This window comes from Canis aureus, chromosome 8 (genome assembly GCF_053574225.1).
Source record: "Canis aureus isolate CA01 chromosome 8, VMU_Caureus_v.1.0, whole genome shotgun sequence".
In the NCBI taxonomy this organism is placed as follows: Eukaryota; Metazoa; Chordata; class Mammalia; order Carnivora; family Canidae; genus Canis; species Canis aureus.
The window spans coordinates 49,573,642-49,593,123 of NC_135618.1; the positions used below are offsets into that span (position 1 = coordinate 49,573,642).

The 19,482-nt window shown below is 50.3% G+C and overlaps 2 protein-coding genes across 12 annotated transcripts in view; one reads left to right on the plus strand and one right to left on the minus strand.

Annotated features, from left to right (window-relative positions):
* BMERB1 (bMERB domain containing 1) overlaps positions 1-19,482 on the plus strand; it is a 129,850-nt gene that overhangs the window by 107,305 nt on the left and 3,063 nt on the right. The window contains exons 4-6 of one of the 3 annotated variants that reach the window (XM_077906728.1): positions 1,370-1,484; positions 2,440-2,522; positions 4,040-4,089. In XM_077906728.1, coding sequence (XP_077762854.1) covers positions 1,370-1,484; positions 2,440-2,522; positions 4,040-4,074 — 233 coding nt within the window. In that variant the 3' untranslated portion in view covers positions 4,075-4,089. Of the gene's footprint in view, positions 1-1,369; positions 1,485-2,439; positions 2,523-4,039; positions 4,090-4,990; positions 6,253-19,482 lie in introns of those variants that run through there. The other 2 variants (XM_077906726.1, XM_077906727.1) reach the window with 2 other exon arrangements.
* Positions 16,458-19,482, minus strand: part of MARF1 (meiosis regulator and mRNA stability factor 1) — a 40,719-nt gene continuing 37,694 nt past the window's right edge. For all 9 annotated transcript variants that reach the window (XM_077906725.1, XM_077906723.1, XM_077906722.1 and 6 more), the window contains one exon: positions 16,458-19,147. In XM_077906725.1, the coding sequence (XP_077762851.1) occupies positions 18,903-19,147 (245 nt within the window). In that variant the 3' untranslated portion in view covers positions 16,458-18,902. The remainder of the gene's footprint in view (positions 19,148-19,482) is intronic.

The window sequence follows — 19,482 nt, forward strand, 5'->3', positions numbered from 1 at the left end:
AGGTTGAGGAACAGGGATTAAATGAAAGTGACAAGCTCATGGGAATACAAATATAATAGCTCCAATTTATGAAGCACTTTTCATCTGCACACTTATGCCATGAGATTTGCTTTTTATTCATTAAATAAGTCTTTCTTTTATACTTGATTCAGTAAATACTTAAGAGGGAGGCATTTAGTCATTGAAACAATAGAGGCGATGTAAAAATAATGGCTTATAATAGGAGCTGCTGACAGTTTATGAACCCTTGCTATGTGCTAGGCAGTGAGCCTACTATTTTCCTTGGTTTATCTCTCTTAAAATTTGCAGTAACTTCATGATTATCTATGTTGAGAGACTGGATGCTCGGAGAGGTTGTGGAACATGCCCAGAGTCACACAGCTAGGAAGAGGAGAAGCTTGGGCTTGAAGGCAGGATTGTCTGGTTCTACAATGGGGTGCTCACAGTTGTGTTGTGGGGACAGGCCAGCGAGTCCAGTAAGAAGGGCACACATGGTCCAGGAAGAGATGGCCTGGGCTAAGGAGATGTGCTGGAGGAGAGGAGAAGCAAGTTGGAGAGTCACGTTGGTAAGCACATGGACATGTTAGGAATCAGGTGTGTGGTGCCAGCAAGCAGGGGGTGAAGCTGGCAAATTGACAGTTCTCATTGGCAAGTAGGTGGAGGATGTTGGCAAGCACGAGGATCACATGACCAAGCAAGTGGTAGTGCCTGCAGGCAGGTGGGTGGTGCCTGGAGGTAGGTGGGTGGTACCTAGAGGCAGGTGGCTGGTGCCTACAGGCAGGTGGTTGGTGCCTGGAGGTAGGTGGTTGATGCTTGGAGGCCAGTGGGTGGTGCAAGACAAGCCACCCCATACTTCTTACCTTCTGAAGAGGTCTGAGCAGAGGGAGTCAAGGCGGGTTCAAGTTTCTCCCCTCCTACTTCTCTCAGTCATCATCACTAGGCCTGGGTCTTTTGTTCTCTCTTTGGCCTTCTAGCCCTTAGTATCTGGGGCAAGACTAGAGCCATGAGCATGGATGATTTCCATGTGCAGATTTATTTGCCTTGGCTGTAGACTAACCCTCCCGTACCCCTACCCCAGCCCTCCGAGCCCCTAGACTTCTGCGTGACCCCCCTTGTTGATCATTACCACTTCCCGAGTAGCTGCCATGGACCAGACTCTGTGCTAAGCCATTTACTCAGGCCCCTCTGTTTAAGCTCCATTGTGTGTCTTTACAGGAAGGGAAACTGAGCCTTGAAGAGGTCCAGTTGCCTCTTCAAGGTCACCCAGCAAGTGACATGGCAGTTCAGGATTCCAACCCCGGCCCTCGGACCCATGTGCTTCCAGCAGTTGCACTCGACTGTTTCTTTGCTGGTGTTTTCTTCTTCCCAGAAAAAGAAAAGACGAAGCCACAGAAGCAGAGAGAGGATGAGCTAATCCAGAAGATCCACAAGCTGGTGCAGAAGAGAGACTTTCTGGTGGATGACGCGGAGGTCGAGCGGCTAAGGTGAGTGGGCTCCTGTGCCCTTGCACCAGGCGGCTAGAACACAGCCCTCGGCCTCCTCCCAAACCTGTCTTCTGCTGCAGGGACTCATGGCCCCGCCTGCCAGGTATGGCCTTGGCAAATGTTCCCAAACACTGGATCCAAATGAACCCCCAGCTCTCTGGCCTGAGGACCCGTTGCACATTCCAGGGAAACTGGAATCCAGCTCCAAAAAGCCTTCAAAGGCAGACACACCTGCCACTTGATCTGAACAACGATGGGCTCTGGAGCCTCCTGCTCAAAGGAGAGATGTGAATGTTGATTCTTGAGTATTTTCGCCCTGGACCCAGGCCTTTGGAGCCCTCCGCAAGGAGAGAGGCTCACAGGGCCTCTTCCAACCCAGAAGGCAACTAGCTCTTTATTGTCTGTGTCCTCCTGGGTCCTCCAAGGCCTGGAATGCTCCTTGCGTGTCTCAGCCAGGCTGGGTCCTCCAACTTCATTCCTGGTAAATTGTTGGAAGAGTTCAGGTGACCTGCTCTGGACACTTGTCACATACCTCGGGGGAGCACAGATGTCCAGGGTGACTTAAGGGTACCGGGTCAGGAGGGGTGTTACTCAGCTCACTGAACCCCCAGCAAGAGGCTGAGTCTTACCATGGCCCTGCCTCTGCCCTGGGATCTCACCCTGGCCCCGGTGAGACCATCACTGCATTGTTGATATGTGTCTGTGCTTCAGAGCTTCTGTGCATCATCAAATGCAACATGCACACGCCATAGACACATAACACACAACAACATATGTGCACCACGCACACAGAACACAGAACAGCATTCCCATCCGCACATAACACGCGGCATGCGGGCACTAGCCATAGAGCCCAACGTAGTCCCACACAATCTCTGGCTCCATTTCTTCAGTTCCTTGATGCTTTCCTTGCTTACCCTTCGTAACTCATGTCTTTATACACCTGTCTCCACAGGGAGCAAGAAGAAGACAAGGAAATGGCGGATTTCCTGAGAATCAAGTTAAAACCTCTAGATAAAGTAACCAAATCTCCAGCCAGTGAGTGCATCCGTTATTCCTCCTCCTTCCCCCATCCAAGAGAAAAGGAAATTTAAAAGAGGTCCCGGAGCCATAGTGGGGGGACAATAAGATGCTTTCTAGAGATCAAACTTGGGCACACGGTGGCAGCAGGTGGGGCCAGCTTTGTGGGCATGCCACCAGTGAAGCTGCCCAGGCCCCGATGCCCAGAAGGGCACCATGCCTGCTTTCATGTTCTGCTATTGCTGTCCTGAGATTCTTAATAGTTTTGCAACAAGGGGCCCTGAGTTTTCATTTTGCACTGGGTTCTGCAGACTGTGTTTCTGGTCCTGGCAGCCAATGTCCCTCTACCAATCACTGGTTTGGTGGATTTCTTAGGAGTTGTGTAACCACTGGGGCAAAAAGATGGGAGCTGAGGCTCAGGGAACTCCAGCCTCTGTTGATACTCAGAGCGAAACGGGTTCTATGTGACATAAGTTTGGGAAGTGCTGTGTATTTGACCCTGACTTTGGTGCCAATGTCTATTAGCCTATAAAAGTGATAACAGGTCCTGCTGTCAAGGAACTGTCGTCTCTTTGTTGGCCCAGTGAGGCCACTTTCAGTTGTAAGAAACGGATACCCAATTCAAATTTGCTGTAGCAAAAAAGGGGGATTTGTTGGAAGAAGAGCAAGAGGAACGAGCTTCAGGGACTGGACACTATTAGAATGCCCTCACTTCCCTTCCGTTTCTATCTCTGCCCCTCATTGTATGTGAGCTTCATTTTCTCCTACTACACAGGCCTTCTTCATAGGGCCTGAACTCCAGAACCATAGCTTAGCAGCAGCAAGACAACACCGTGGGTTCTACGTCCTGGTATCCAAACACATCAATCTCAGGGGCATATTCTGATTGGACCTTCTTGGATCATGTTCCCACTTCCTAGGCCATCACCATCATCAAGAGGCTGGGATACTATGGTTGGCCAGATCTGTGTTGCATGCCTACTCTTGTAGCCACAGGGACATCTGCTGTTATCACAGAGAAGGGACTGGAATTCTTGCTAGGAAGATGAAACCCAAAAGCCACCACCATCTACTATGGCCATAAATTCAGTTTTCCCTGACCATCTATTAATGTCCCATGAAATGTGGTATAGAGTGCAAGGGTATAAAGGAAGAAGAAAGTCCCTTCAGCAAGCCTCTAATATGACAAGGCACAGGGTCCTTGCCTAAATCCAGCATCCTCAGTGGACTGTCTCTTTCATGTCAGGCCAATTAGAAAAATCTCACCTAGCAGTGTGGGGAAGGAGCAAGGAAAATTGCCTTTTACGCAGGGTTATCGATAGCCAAAAGAAATCTGGCAAGAAAGTCAAAACACCAAGCTTATATCCTATGCAAGGGGCCAAGTGTTCAAATTTACTCTAATCATCTAGTGCTGGGATCTAAAGTTGAAAAATTAAAACGAATATAAAACCAGTGAAATCTCTGGGACTCCAGCAAAGCAAATGCAAAACCACTCAGTGGGGACACTTCTGCATCCCGCAATATGTAACCCACAGATAAAACGACCTCCGTGAAGATGAGCTGTCAATAAAAATTCTAAACCCATGAAGAACTGAACCACCATGATTGGAGTCAGTAGCTGCCACAAGGAGAGTGGCTGCCCTCCCAAGAATCAGAGATAACAGACTACCTAAAAGAGGCAATATCGTAAGTGTATTTAAAATGATGAAAGAGATAAGAGAAGGGATAAAACCCAAAGTGAAATCACAGGATGCCACGAGCAAAGAATTGGTAGATTTGCAAACAATTAGGTTTCTATAAAATATATACATATATATATATATATATATATATATATATATATATATATACACACACACACACACACACACACATAGTCACAGAAGTAAAAACTCAGTAGATTAAGCAGAGCTGAAGTGAGAATTCAGAAATTGGAAGGCAGAGCTGAGGAACTTAACCAGCAGGTAACACAAAGAGACAAAGATATAGAAAATGCCTTCCAAAACATGGAAGAGAGAATAGGAAGGTCCAACTTCCTTCTCATAGGCATTCCAGAAGAGGGGCAACAGGGAACAAGAGAGTTGGAGGTATCTGAAAAGATCACGTTATGGCCACTTTCCGGGATTGAAAGACATGAATCCCCAGATTAAAGTGACTTGGACAAAATTTCCCATTTATCGGTTCACCAGATGCTTTGAAAGCCAGACCCTGTGCCAGGCGTGGCAGATACAATAGCAAAGAGTACTGAATAGGATTAGAGCTGAAGACTGTGATTGGCGGGGGTGAGGTGGGGGGGTGGGGGTGGGAACAGGCTTCGGAACCGTCTAAAAACACACAGCCGCTCTCTGTACCTGTGGAGCTGAGCAAGCCTGGCTAGGGGTCGGGACGGGGCAGGGGCTGCAGGTGGTCAAGGGGCTCTCCTTATATCACCTCTTCCCCTCTCTCCCTTTCTCCCTCTCCCCCTCCACGCTCCTACCCTGCTGCAGGCTCCCGAGCAGAGAAGAAAGCAGAGCCCCCACCTAGCAAGCCCACAGTGGCCAAGACCGGCCTGGCACTCATCAAGGATTGCTGTGGGGCCACCCAGTGCAATATCATGTAGCCCCCCATGTGGGGTGCCCCCGGGGCCACGGGGACCCCCCCACCCTCCTGTCTTCATAGCCCCCATTTCACCGGGGCCTGAGAGCTCTCCAAGGCGGAAGGGGTTGAAGGCCAGCCTGTGACTGCCGCCAGGGGCCGTGGGCGTGGCGGGCGGGCCCGACCGCCCTGTACAGAGTGTAGCAATAGGGAGTCCCTCACCGTCGCATGGCCCCCCACCCTCCCAGAGCATGCCAAACCCAGGAGTCTGTCTCACTGTTTATCCAACCACCAGGAAAGATCCTTCCTTGAAAAAGTATGTCTCCACTTCTATCTATCTATATCTAACCCACCGTGCGAATGATCTGGACGAGGGGCACGATCCCCAGGTGTGTATAGTCATGACTTTTCAACAATCCAGCACCACGTCGGACACATGCCTCATCCACCCTCGTAGCTCTGCTATCCGGCCAGCCCCAGATGGGCACAGCTCCCGCCCCCCTGTCTGTCCCCTCCCAGGGGCTGTGTTCTGGAGGCCTTCACTCAGCCCAAGCACCATGGAGACTCGAGGGCCCATCTGTAAAGGCTGAGCTCATGTGTGGTGTCGTGGTTACATCTCCTGCTTCCTCCCCTCCCGTGTCTGGGCACGGTTCACATCGAGAGTGTGTCCGTTTGCTCTTGGCCCTTCCTTCCCTTGCAATGTGTGCCCCAGGTGTGTGGAGCACAGTGGGGATGATGGCCTGGGCTGGAGACCAACAAGCGCTCGGAAGAGGTAGCGGAAAGCTAGAGGCTCCAACACCGGGCAAGGGCAGGCTGAGAAGGGGCCCCAGAGCAGATGCTGCCTCGGGTGCCCTCCACCCACTGGGGGGCCACTGGAGGGAGTGCCAACAGGACACACTCACCAGCCTAACACACAGACCTCCGTAAACATCAGCGGCGGCGGGCGGGAGAGGTGGCCTGACCCAACCGTGTCCCATCAGTCGGTGGTGTGTTTCAACCAGCTTAATAATTCCACCTGTGTAACTTGATGTACATTTGCTACAGCCAGCTCGGCGCAGCCCGTGTGACTTCTCTGTACGTGTGCGTGTCGTGACCGGCCTAACATAGTTAGCCTAACTCAAGATTCGCTGATGTGCAATCATCCATCGGAGAAAATAAAAGTGGAAACCACGTACACAGCATTTTTAACGTTTTTTTACTTTTTCTCTTGATTATGGAAGTCATCCATGTACATAGTAAACCTTTTAAAAGTATAGAAAGTATAAAGAAGTTTCTTTGTTTTCTGTTTGTATCTCCCACAAATTTTCCAGCTCGAGACCATGCTGCCCTTTTGGCAGGTTTCCTTTCATGCATTTTTTTTCCTCCCACAACCGGCATCATATTGTATCATCTTATAACCAGTTTCTTTTTTCATTGAGCATTAGATCACTATCATTTTCCCACGTCATCAAGAGTTCTTTGTAACAAACACTCCTCACAAATATTTACAACGGCTGCTCAGTAATCCATCTCGTGGCTATGCCATAATCTATCTAACCCTTATCTTACTATCGGACATTTAGACTGCTTCTACTTTTTAGTATTATTAAGAATGTCATGGGGCACCTGGGTGGCTCATTGGGTTGGGCCTCGGCTCAGGTCATGATCCTGGGGTCCTAGAATCGAATCTTACATCGGGCCCCATGCTCAGTGTGGAGTCTGCTTCTCCTTCTCCCTCTGCTTCTCCCCTGCTCATGCTTTCTCTCTCTCAAATAAATAAATAAAATCTTAAAAAAAAAAAAAAAAAAGTCAAGATAAATACCCTGGGGGATAGAGCTGTATCTGAATTTCTGATTTTTCCTTAAGATAAAAGTAAAGTTCTTAGGTCACCTTTTTCAAAAATATTTGTAAATCAAAAGTTAATCTGAAGGTCTTTCAAGTCACAGCAGCTTTGCAGTTGACACAAATATCTCTGACTGAGGACCCCAGAGCCTTGGGATCCATGGATCTCCCAGGGGGCAGCACACCCTCAAACCCTGCCCCCATCTTGGATGTGTTTGTGCCTCAGTCCAAGCTTTGGCTTACACCACACTTCCTGCCACTCTGAAGCCAAAGAGGGTGCCTTAGGCCACTGCCTGAGCCACCACATTGGCTTCAGGGGACCCTTTGGCCTCCTTCATTGCCCTAGACCAAGCATGAAGCCAGACTCTGTGAGCTTCCCAGGACGCGACAATAACATGTTACCTCAACCAGAGTGGCTTAAAACAACACAAATGTACCCTCTCACAGTTCCGGAGGCCGGAGGTCTGGAATCAAGGTGTTGGCAGAGCCATGCTCCCTCTGGAGGCTCTAGGGAAGAATTCTTCACCACTTCCAGCTCCTGGTGACTCTTGGAAATCCTCGGTGTTCCTTGCCTTGGCCACCCCAGTTTCTACCTCTGTCTCCACATGCTTTTGTCTTCTGTGTATGTGTGTCTATGTCCCATCCTCTTCTTCCAAGGTTCGCCTACAACCCAGAATGCTTTCCTGTAGATCCTTAGCTTAATGACTTCTGCCAAGACCCTACTTCCAAATAAGGTCACACTCTGGGATAGCAAGTACACCTGAATTTGGGGGGAATGCTATTCAAGCCACTCCACGCATGCTTCCCATTCTTGCAATAAAAATCCAGGCTGCAAAGGGTCTGCCCCTCTTCCTCCTTTGTAGGAAGCATGAGTCTGGAAGGCCTGACCTCACACCAATTAGAGAGCAGTCACTCACTGATCCAACGAGCCAAAGGAGATCGAAACCCTCATAAAAATCCTGCCTCTAGTACATCCCCAGAGCCCTGGGGTACAGCTAATTTATGTTCCTGCTATTTCTATTGATTTGTTTTAAACAAACAAACAAACAAAAACCCTCCACCATTTATTTAGGATTTCACACAAGAGCAGAAGAAAGTAATCATTCAAGATGTTCCCAGATCACCAGGGCTGCCTGCAAAGCCAGGAAACCTTGCAGATCCAGACACACTCGTTTTGGAAGCTGGAGCAGGAAGGATACAACTGGAGAAATATTTACTGAGAGCCACATGTGCATTTTCTCTAAAGTCCCTCACATGGCCCCCAGAAGCAGATGCTTTCGTCACTTCCACCGTACAGATGAGGAAGTGGTCCCAAGTCCTTTGAGCAACACCCTAGGAGTTGGTGGTGGGAGCCCACCACCTAGGAGTTGGGATGAATGGTTGGGCCATTCATCCCAACTCTCCTCCTGTAGACTCAAGAGGCTTCCTTTTCCCTTCAGAATTGAAACAAATCTCTCCCATTACCAACCAACCAACCAGCTCTCCATCCCATCTTCCCCTGCAGCCACCACTTCTTTCTCCATCTTCACGGCCTTACGTGTTGAGAATTGTCCGCCATCTTGCTATCTTCATTCCCTCATCTCTACTCCTGTGCTCATCCTATTTCAGTCTGGTTTCTGTCACTCTCTTATCCCTGAGCCCTCTCACTGGGGATGTCACCATGTGGTTATGTAGGGAAGAAAAATCCGTTCCTTTATTCAGCTTAGGTTCTTCAACTTGGTCCCTTTCCATAAGACTGCCCAAAGAAGAACAAGAGAAAAGCAATCAGGAGTGTATGAACATAGGTGTTGCACGAGTATACGTGGGAGCACGCAGCAACCCAAAGAGGTCTTTAGAACTTGAACTTACAAACCATTTGAACTAAAAGGAAAAGGGGTTTGGGGCTTCTGGTGGGGTGGCAAGTTATGGGGACAGGCCCCAGGAAGAGTATGGTAAACAGCGGTTGTATGGTACGGTTTGTTATGCAGATTTAAGACTTGCCTTCACTGATCAGACTCCTCCTCTTCCTGGTGTGTGAGAGCCAGACACCTTTTACAAATGGAAATTTCCTTTATAAATGGAGATTGCAAAAAAAAAAAATTTGAAAAAAAATAAATAAATGGAGATTGCCTTTCTGAAAGGAGAGCTTTCCCTGCACTAGTTGGTTCTCAAGGGCCTTTAGTTCAAAATAACCCATATGCCAAGGTGCAGCATTTCTTGGGGTGGCCTCTTCTGGCACCCGGCATTTACATCCACTCCATGCAGTCGGCCCTCATGCTAGCTCTCTGGAGTGTGTTAGAGCCCACTGATGACACTGCCAACATGCCCTTTCTCTAGGGGAACCTCCCAGCACCCAGGAGAACCTCTCTCCAGTCTCCTTTCTCTCTTTCTTGACCTCTGGGCCTGGCTCTCAGCATTCTGCTCTTCCTCCCTCCTGGCCTTGGTAAATGGCCTTTGCACCCCGACTGCTCCTGGATTCTCTCCTTCACCTAGAACTTTCTCCTGTCCTCGGATCCACTTCCCTGCTGCCTAGACTCTCCATCTGAAACCAGAGTAGGCACATCAAATGTGACAGGTCCTATACCAGGGGCCAGCCCCATGGTCCCATCACCTGTTTTTTGTAAATTGAGTTATATTGGCAGATAACCGAGAGCATTTGTGTATATATCGTCTCCGGCTGCTTTTGTGCTACAATAGCACAGTTGAGTACTTGTGACAGAGACTGTGTGGCCAGCAAATCCTCAAATATTTACTCTGGCCCTTTCTGAAAAAGTTGGCCAACCCCCATCCTAAACTTTAGCCTCAGCTTCCTCTGCTATTTCCCATCCCAAAAAAAGATTATCCTAGGACTTGACCTTGACTCATCTGTCCCTCCTCAAATCCACACAACTGCCAAGTCCTTAGCTTCTGCCCACTGAGTTTCCCTAGTGTCTGTTGCACACCACCACACCCCCAGTGTAATCACCATCATCTTTTGCTTGATCAACCTCGGAGCTCTGAGCCGGGCTCCTTAGCACCTGGTCAGTTCTACAGAGCGGCCAGCCGGCTGCCTTTCTGAATAATACAGACCTTATTGTCATTCCCCTCTTTAAAATGGTGCCCATGGGCAGCCCGGGTGGCTCAGTGGTTTAGTGCCTGCCTTCTGCCCAGGGCGTGATCCTGGAGACCCGGGATCGAGTCCCACGTCGGTCTCCCTGCGTGGAGCCTGCTTCTCTCTCTGCCTGTGTCTCTGCCTCTCTCTCTCTCATTAATAAATAAATAAAATCTTTAAAAAAATAAAACAGTGCCCATGTCTTCAGGTTGAAATCCAGGCTCTCTCGTGTGGATGACAAGGCCCTCTGGACCTAGCCCCTCCCCACATCCCTGGCCCCATCGCATCCACTAGCCTGTTGTGCAGGGGGCCACCGAAGTTTTCTGAAGTTTTTATGGTTCTTCTGGCTATGCCGCCTGTCGGCATCTCTCCTGGGCCCTTACACATTACTCTCCCTGCCAAGAACTTCTCAGATTCCCTGTCAGTTCTTTCTCTAGCTCTACCTGTGCACCACGCTGAAGCCAAAACGACCTTCCTAATGTGCGAACCTGGCCAGTTTCCAGCTCTCTTGCACCTGCCCCCACTCTTGCAGTAAAGTCTTTGGGCTGGTTTGCCAAACCTTAATGTGATCAGCACCTCCAGGGCCTTTCCAACCTCCGGCCTCACCATTCCTCCAGCCTCACACCCTTGCTCACACTATCATTTAAGGGAACAAGCAGTAGGAGCAGCTGGGCAGGAAGAAGAAACACCTGGCATTGTCAGAGAGGGGATGTTCTTTAGCATCTACTGTGACCTGGGGATCATGTGACCTTAAAAACCTTGGAAAGGGCCCAAGGGATGTTGCAATAGGATGGGGTTGGTGGGGGGACACCTGGGTGGCTCAGCAGTTGAGCATCTGCCTTCGGCTCCAGGCGTGACCCCGGGGTCCTGGGATCAAGTCCCACATCAGGGTTCCCGCAGGGAGCCTGCTTCTCCCTCTGCCTGTGTCTCTGCCTCTCTGTCATTAATTAATTAATAATAAATAAATATATTTTTTTGAAGCATGGGGTTGGTGTGAGCAGTTTCAGCAAGGTGCTGGCATGGAAGCCAGATGCATCAGGCAGGAGAGTGTCCCCTCACCTACTGTTCCATCACAGTGGGGGAGAGGCCATCACTCCCATTTGGGAGATGGGACAACAGAAGCTCAGCAAGGGAAGGTGTGATTAGCCCAAGTTCACACAGCATGTCCGTGGGAGAGCGAAGACCTGAGTCTGAGAGCACGGTGAGAGCTGGGCTCAGTGTGTTTCTTTCTCATTTCGAACCCCAGCTGCCTCGCACCCCATTCCCTGTTGAGCCGTCCTCAAATGGAGGGGAGTCACGACCACACCTGCAGCAGCTGAGCCTTTTCTAAACCTTTCTGTTCCTCCCGTGGTGGCTGGACAGCCCTGAGCTGCAGGAATGCACCAGCTCAGCTTGAATGCAGCTTGAGAAGCAGCAGTTACACCACTGCCACCAGCCAAGGCTCAGACACCTGCCACCACCAACAGGACCTCAGGGTGGGCGTCATGGGCTGGGGCAAGACAGGACGGCTGGCTTGAAGAACAAGTGGCAGGTCATTTTTCCATCCTTTCATGTGTTTAATTCCACTAGTGAGTGTTGCACACAGCTGGTACCAGGGAACACGGATGAACCAGATAAGGGGGTGGGTCCTGTCTTCCTGTAACCTGTCTAGTGAGGGAGATGGGCACCGAACAGGAGGACGGGGGTAGGCCTCCTCAGTGGCGGTAGATCCGAACAAGACCTGCTGACCAGCAGGATTAGCAAAAGGGAAGGCAATCTAGAAGGTGCTGAAGGGCTTCGGCTTGGAGTCAGCCTGCCTGGGTGAAAATCCCCGCTGAAGCCCTCCCTGTGGGAGCCTGGGTGATCCCTTCTGCTCTCTGCACCTCAGTGTCCAGACCTGTAAGACGGAGAGAACACTGGGGCATCGATGCGACGTCAACCGTGCAGGACGGGCTCAGGGCAATGCACGTAGTAAATAATGTCCTTAGAACAGCAGGCTGTTACTGGCCACAGCTGAAGGTAAGGAGCTGCGTGATCAGAAGGCTGCTCAGGTTCAGGAATTTCTGGGGGAGAGGGTAAGACCCACTGGGTCCTGCCCCCGTGAAGCTGGCAGTGAGCAGACTTGGGAATAGGATGTGGTGACAAAAGTTGCTGTAACGTGTCAGCTGGAGCCCCAATCCACGTGCTTCCCCAAGATGTTGGCACCTGCCCGGGCCTACAGCCCCCGCCACTGGTCACCCGCGACCTGGCCTGTGCCACCACGAGCTCTGCACACCCCTCACATCCCTTCCCTCGGCCGTGCCCTCCTCCACCCGCTGAGTCCTACGTGGAACTCACCTCCTTCCCCAACTCACCACAGAAACCGAGCTGCACAGAGCCTCAGGACACAAAGCCGACCTTCCAGAATGTCTATGGAGGTGGGTGCGGGTCTGCATCACAGCCGCACACACTGGTGAGGACCCACCGCTTTTCCCACCAGCTTTGCCACCAGCCACCGTAGGGCCCACCTCTGTGTCCCCAGGCCTCCTCGTGAGCAATTTCCCTCCTACTTTAATAGGAACAATTCAGCTCCTTCTGGGCTGCTCACACTAACCCAAATCCAGGTCCCCGGGCCCACTACCCACACCAGGGTCTATTCCTCTGCCAATAAGGTGTCTGCAACTCATTGCCCCTCTGACCACAGGAGCAGCAGGTGCAGCGGTTTTGAGTTTTGCTAAACAGTGGTGGGGTTGTGGACTTCTGTTCTACTGGGAGAATGGTGAGCGCAGAGGCCCCGGGAGCATGGGAGGGGACAGCTGCCTGAGTCTGGGGTTCGGGGACGTCCCTGAAGGAGGACGCACCTCTGCAGCGAGACGCAGCTCGGAGAAAAGTTGGAGGAGGTGAGGTCGGGGTGAGGACAGAGGCCGCCTGGGGCTGCCAACCCCGCAGGGGGATGCTCTGGGTTGTAAGTCACCAAAATGGAAGCCAAAGAGGCCAGAACAGAAGAACATTTCCTAGCTCCTGCCTTGGCTGAGATCAGGGGTTCAATCAACCCACTGGGCCCAGGGGTTCAAGTGCTGTCACCTGGACTCCATGTTTGTCTGCCTCCGCGCCTGCCTCCCTCGGGCTGGCTTTATCCTGGGCAGGGTCTCCAGCAGCAGCTCTGGGCACCCGTCCTGGGGCCTCCTGGATCCCACCATGGGGTCAGCAGGCCTGGCTTGTGTCATGGTAAAAGGTAAACTGAGGCATGTGAAAAATGTTAAGCTCACTTGAACGAAAATCAATTCGAATGAGGCAACATCCAAAGGAACAGAGAGGTGGGACGCCTGGGTGGCTCAGCGGTTGAGTGTCTGCCTTCGGCTCAGGAATCTGATCCCAGATTCCCCGGATCGAGTCCCGCATCGGGCTCCCTGCATGGAGCCTGCTTCTCCCTCTGCCTCTCTGTCTCTCTCATAAATAAAAATCCTTAAAAAAATAAAAAGCAGAGAGGAAGGCTCTCTGAGGAGCTGCACAAAAGGAAAGCCTTTCATGGGCAGGAGGGAGCAGGGGCGGAAGGTACACTAGGGCAACGAGCAGGCTGGTCATCGTGAGGCCGCTTTCCTTTAGGGGACCCCAGGGGCCTGTCAGGCAGATTACCTGACTAGTGCTGATTCTGATTACTGGGAGCCCCGAAATTGTAGCAAAGTCTTGGTCAGTGGTATGGAGCTCAGCATAAACAATTCCATTTTGGGCCTCTTGTCCTGTTTTTTGTTTTTTGTTTTTTTCTTTTTAACAGTCCCATGACAGGCCCAGTATTACTTTGCTGGGTCAGAGAGGTTGGTTCTCTGCTTCGCCCCCGCCGCCCCCCGTTCCCATCTGTAAACGTCAGTGCAGAGGTAGAAGGTGGGTGGACTGGAAGGCAGTCCATCAGGGCCCTCGCAGCTTTGAAACGTGGCTGCTGACCCTCTCTGATGCTTCAGCCCGGGACCCAGCCACTCACTCCAGGATCACGGAGGAGCCCGAGGCTTCCTTCTACCTGAGGGATGTTGGCAAGGACGATGGGAAGGCACTCCCTTGACTAGGTTACATTCTGTGAGGCTCCCTCCTAGCCGACTGGAGGTTATTCTTGTGGGTTCAATGAGCTAAGGTGTCATTTTGAGGGAGCCCATGTGGCAGGGAACTGTGGACGGTCTCCACGGCTTGCAGGCAGGCTCCAGGGTTTGCAGGCGGCCTCCAGGGTTTGCAGGCGGCCTCCAGGGCTTGCAGGCGGCCTCCAGGGCTTGCAGGCGGGCTCCAGGGTTTGCAGGCGGGCTCCAGGGTTTGCAGGCGGCCTCCAGGGCTTGCAGGCGGGCTCCAGGGCTTGCAGGTGGGCTCCAGGGTTTGCAGGCGGCCTCCAGGGCTTGCAGGCGGCCTCCAGGGCTTGCAGGCGGGCTCCAGGGTTTGCAGGCGGGCTCCAGGGTTTGCAGGTGGCTTCCAGGGTTTGTAGGTGGCCTCCAGGGATTGAAGGCGGCCTCCAGGATTTTCAGGTGGGCTTCATTCAGGGTTTGCAGGGGGGCTCCAGAGATTGCAGGTGGGCTTCAGGGTTTGCAGGTGGCTTCTAGCTGAGAACCAACCAAACTTGGGGCCCTCTTTCAGGACAGAGGGCAGTGGGGAGAAGTCGGGAGGCTCAGGACTCAGAGTCCATGTGTAAAACCCTATTCTCCTCACATAGGGAGGTGAGACAGGGATTCTACTCGAGAACAGAGAGGTCTTTCCTGATTCCACGTCTGGGCCACACACCAGATTCAGAGGCTGCTAACACCGAGGGCAGGGGCCCCGCACTCACTGTGAGCGACCTCAGAAACTCTGAGGGAGGCAGGGTGGGAGGTGGGAGTGGGGCCTTCTCCCGCGTCAGGCCCTGCAGCTGGGAAGGCTTCTGGGCAGAAGGGAGGTGGAAGGAGAGGTCTTCCTGTGAGCTGCCTGCAGCGGACGGAGAAGATGGTGCCACTGTGCCCTTGACCACCACAGGACTCCTGGCCACTTCACACTGTGGTGGTGGCTCTTGAGCTTCCACCTGCATGCGCTTCCTCTTGCCTCCTCTGCACTGAGTGCCCCATTTCCAAGTCTTTCCTTCCCAGAAAATGGGAATTCTTCTTGTCTGGCTAAGAAACGTCATGGCCCTCGGTTTCTGACTTGAGAGCTTCTGGGTTCCTGTCCCCGCACACCTGCAAAGTGAGCGGTTCTCTCTGTCGGGCCATTTCCATCATTAGCTGACTGTGTCCCATAGGTAATCAGCTGTTTCCTCCTACTTCCCAGGGCTGTCTTCCTCCCAGGGAGAGACTAGAACTTTCCTGGCAAAGTGTTGATTCAAACATATTGGCTCGGTCTGTCCCCAAAGAGTGGCATTAGGTGACACTGATGCTGTTAACACAGCCAGGAGACTGGCTATCTTGGGAGTGTGTGAAGTGCAGGTCGAGCAGGCAGTGGCGGGGCCACGCCAAGGGTTGGTTTCTGGGACAGTGAGCCAGGGTGGCTGGTCCTCCCACAGTCCCAGAGCTAATGTGTGACCTGTCCCAGTCTGCGGAGCATGGTCACAGATGGGGGAGGCAGCAGGGACGCTTCTGAGCCATGACTTGGTCTCTGCCCACGGGAAGCTGCTAGAAAGCAGAGAAGAGAAATCCCAGAGCACCGCGCTCCTCACGGTAGAGGGAACAGCTAGGGCAAAGCGTCGGGAGCCAGGTTCTAGATGTCAACACCCATCTCCTGAGCACAGACAGGTTTACCTGCGCTCAGCCGGCCCCCTTCGAAGCCACCACCTCTGGACCATGTGGGAACACACAGAGAGAAAGGCAAGGCCCCACTGCAAACCCATGTCCAGACCTACAAAACTACGAAAGGGGCACGGTGGCAGCTCAAGTCTTTCTGGAAGATCTGCTACCATAAAAGACGACTAGAAAGGACGGCCAAAAGTCTTTAAGAACTTTTTAGTGTTGCAATTTAAAAAATTGTTCTTCATGAAGAAGCAATTTAGCCAAACATTCAAGTATCTTCTAGGTCCTTTCAGATTCTCGCACGGGGATGGGGGGAGTGGGCAGGGTGGCAGGGAGTGTCACAGTGGTGTCCGGGGAAGGGCTTCACAGTGGAGTCTGTGAAAGGGGTCTTTTCCAAATGGACTTATTGGAAAGGCATGCCTGGCAGTGACAAAAAAAACAAGGTGGCCTGCAAACACAGGATTTCTCTTACGGGGAGAGAGATCCAAGGGATTTATCTCAGGTTTATAAACAGAGGGGCTTGTAGTTACTGTATTTGCCCCACATGTGTTCATACACTGGAACTCAGCTGGAAACCTTGGAGGGTCCTAACCATGCCAGTGGGAGGGCAGCATTAGTGCAGACACCTGCCAGCGCCGCGTGCTAAGTGAAAAGGGCCCCTAAACTGTCAGGCCAATCCACTCTCTCCAACAGCTGGATTTTCAGAAGGGGTGAGAAGTTGGGGGGAACCCAAGGTGAAAAGAGGACCAGACCGGATGGTCCCTCCACTCAGACAAGTCACAAAGATTTGGAAAACTCGAATTAGATGCTTGCTTCGTAAAGTTTATTGACAACTGTTTGGTCCCAACACACAAAACAGCACTTGAACCACAAAAAAAGTGTTCAAACAAAGTAGACGGTTAAGAAAAAAAACATCTCTTCCCCCAAGCCCAATCTGAAACAAACAGTGCAAGATGGGAAAGGGGGTTGTGGTGGTAACTTTTTCTTTTTTTTTTTTTTTTTTCCTTTTAACAGATATATCTAATCTGGTACATCTTTCCACCCAGAAATAAAGAATTTCTTTGTCTTAATTCTCATACATTATTTTGTCACATCATTTAATTAAGCCTCTGGATAAAAAAATAGATAGCAATCAGACTGGCCATTTGTGGAGTACATCACGGACACAACAAGCTCACGCCATATTCTCTTATCTTCCAGCAGCGACTGTTAGGGCCACACACGCGTCCCAGACTGACTGGCGATCCCAGCAAACAGTTCGGTTCGGCCACACTCCCATGACAGTGCGCGCCTGCAGGCTCTGTTGCCCAAAGCAGCTGCTCTGAGACTGTTCCTCGTGACTTGTAATGGTACCTCTGACGTTTTTAGAATCAATCCCGCATATGCGAGCAAAACTAAAGTCCCAGAGTGCAAACTCAGCCTTAAGAAGTCTCAGAATAAGGCAACTGAGGTTCTCAACACCAACTTTATCACACTGTTTAAAAGCTTCTTAAAAAGAAAAAAAAAAATTGCACATCTGCATTTGACTTCCTGCCGTACGTACTATGTCTGTAGAAGAAATGCCTTCATTCGTAGAGGATTCGCACAGGGCCATAATGCTTGGAAGGCTTTTCCAGTGTTGTTCCATCTTGACTGGGGCCATGTGTGAAGAACTGGGAAATCACTGGCTTCATTTTAAAGATTTTGGGGAACAAAAACCTGACTTGTAAAAATCTCTCTTATAGCCCTTGTTTTGTGGCATTTTATCAAAATGCTGGCTATGAAATCAGAGCCCATTTTCTGGCTTTCTAGAAATTACAGAATATGAACATTTTCCCCAAAAGAAACCATCTCAGTAGTGGAAGACCTTATGCCAACTGGTTCTTTCTGCTCTATGAATGAATCCGCCTTTTTGCCCAACAAATACAACCCATTGTAAATGTCAGGTTTCTCCAGGAGGGGTGGGAGGCCACCCGTCACCGGATGCCTCTGCCACCTCGAGGCGAAGCTCGGTCCACAGGGCAGTGCTCCCTCGTAAGGCTGGCTTTTCCCAAATGCCAACATCAGACACCACAAAAAACCCAACATGCTTCCAACTGCGAGAAGTAACAGTAAAAGCAGATGCTATTAAAAGACACTGAGCCAACATAGACATACACACACACACACACACACACACACTTGCTCACACTCCACATAAAGCTTCCCAGCTACCAAAACCAGGTTTAAAATTACAAATACAAGGTTAAGATGATCAACCTTGGCCTTCACACGTATAGATAGAATTTCTGTCTCTTCCTAGTGGAAAGAGTATCGATATCGCTCCTGTCAAAGCACCTTGCCCCTCAGCTCTGATTTGTAATTTATGCATTTCATGCATATTTTAGAAAATCAGGCTCTCTTCCCAACATTGCCGCTCGACACACAATACTGTGTGCTGGAATTCAAATGCTGACTTTAAATTCATGACACCAAGACCATCTCCTTTTCCTTAACCTAAATCCGTATCACACTGGAACGTTAACATAAAAGGGAAGCTTAAAACATCCTCAACGTTCTAGAAAGCTCTGACATGGCACCCCGAAGTGGAAACATTTTTAAAAATTTGTGATGAAGTCACATTTGTCAACTACAGACATAGTTCAATAAGACAAACAAGGCACGCTTACAAGTCACATGGACGCCAGGAACCTTCAACACCCAACCTGAAAATACATTCTCCCCACCTCGCCTGCCCTTCTGCTTCCGCGTGGGAACACGCAGGGCCGTGGAGCAGGCTTTGCTGCGTCACACACTCTGCACTGGATTCATACTGTCTGGAAACACCAGCAAGCAAAGGCTGAGAGGCTTTCTTATGCTACATGTAAGACTCTACCACGAATGTGGCTTGAATGGAAGTAAAACCATTCCTTCTGAGTTCTCACTGCTTTCTTCTCACAGAACACCATTACATTTCATAATCATTCAAAAAAATTTGGTAAGATATATATATTAAGGATTCCTTAACAAATGCCAAGAGGTTTTTTGGGTTTTTTTTTTTTTTTTTTGGTTTGTTTTTTCCAAATAATTAGGAGAGAAGAAAAAGAAACAGCTCTAAGCTGTGTTCAACGTAAAAGAAACAAAACGTTATGGGATACATCTAAAGATGAAGTAAGTGGCTTCTAGGGGGTCTGCATTCAAACAGAAAAGGCTGTGTTTTCTGAACCCACTTTTGTGTGCAGAATCAGACAGTGTTTCCCCATCCTAATTCTATGTTCAAAACGCGAGTCAAAGCTTGGTTATAGGTGCAAAGGAAAAATTGGCTGCCAATTTAACTCTATTTTTGGGTTGCTTTTTGGCTGGGCTTTCCACGGGGTCCTTGCTGGGCAGTGACTCTGAGGTTTCCGAGGAGGGGCAGGGAGGCACTGGGTCAGCTGCTGAGATGCCAGAGGAGCTGGAGTCTGAGGCTGGGTGGTTGTTCTTTACTGGTACTGGGATTTCAATTTTCTCTGCTTGGTTTAAAATCATAATTTCTGTAAAGACAAAAAAGCAAACACATTCAGTTCTAAGACCTGTAAGATGTGCTGGGTTTTTAGTTTCTCCCTCATATTATTTCAAAAAATATTCTTAAAGTCACCCACCAAACATCATGCCCTTGTTGCAATTACATACCAGTCACATGGTCAACATGTCACGTGAGTCAGATTTTTTTTTTTTTTGAGTCAGATATTTATAGATACACTGCACCTCAGCTTTCTCTGGAATTACAAAGTTTTAGAAAGCTTCATTTTGGGCTATAACTCCATGGGCAATGGTGTAGAAATATCACCCACCCCCCTGCCCCCCATGTGGATTATTTGCCCATTCA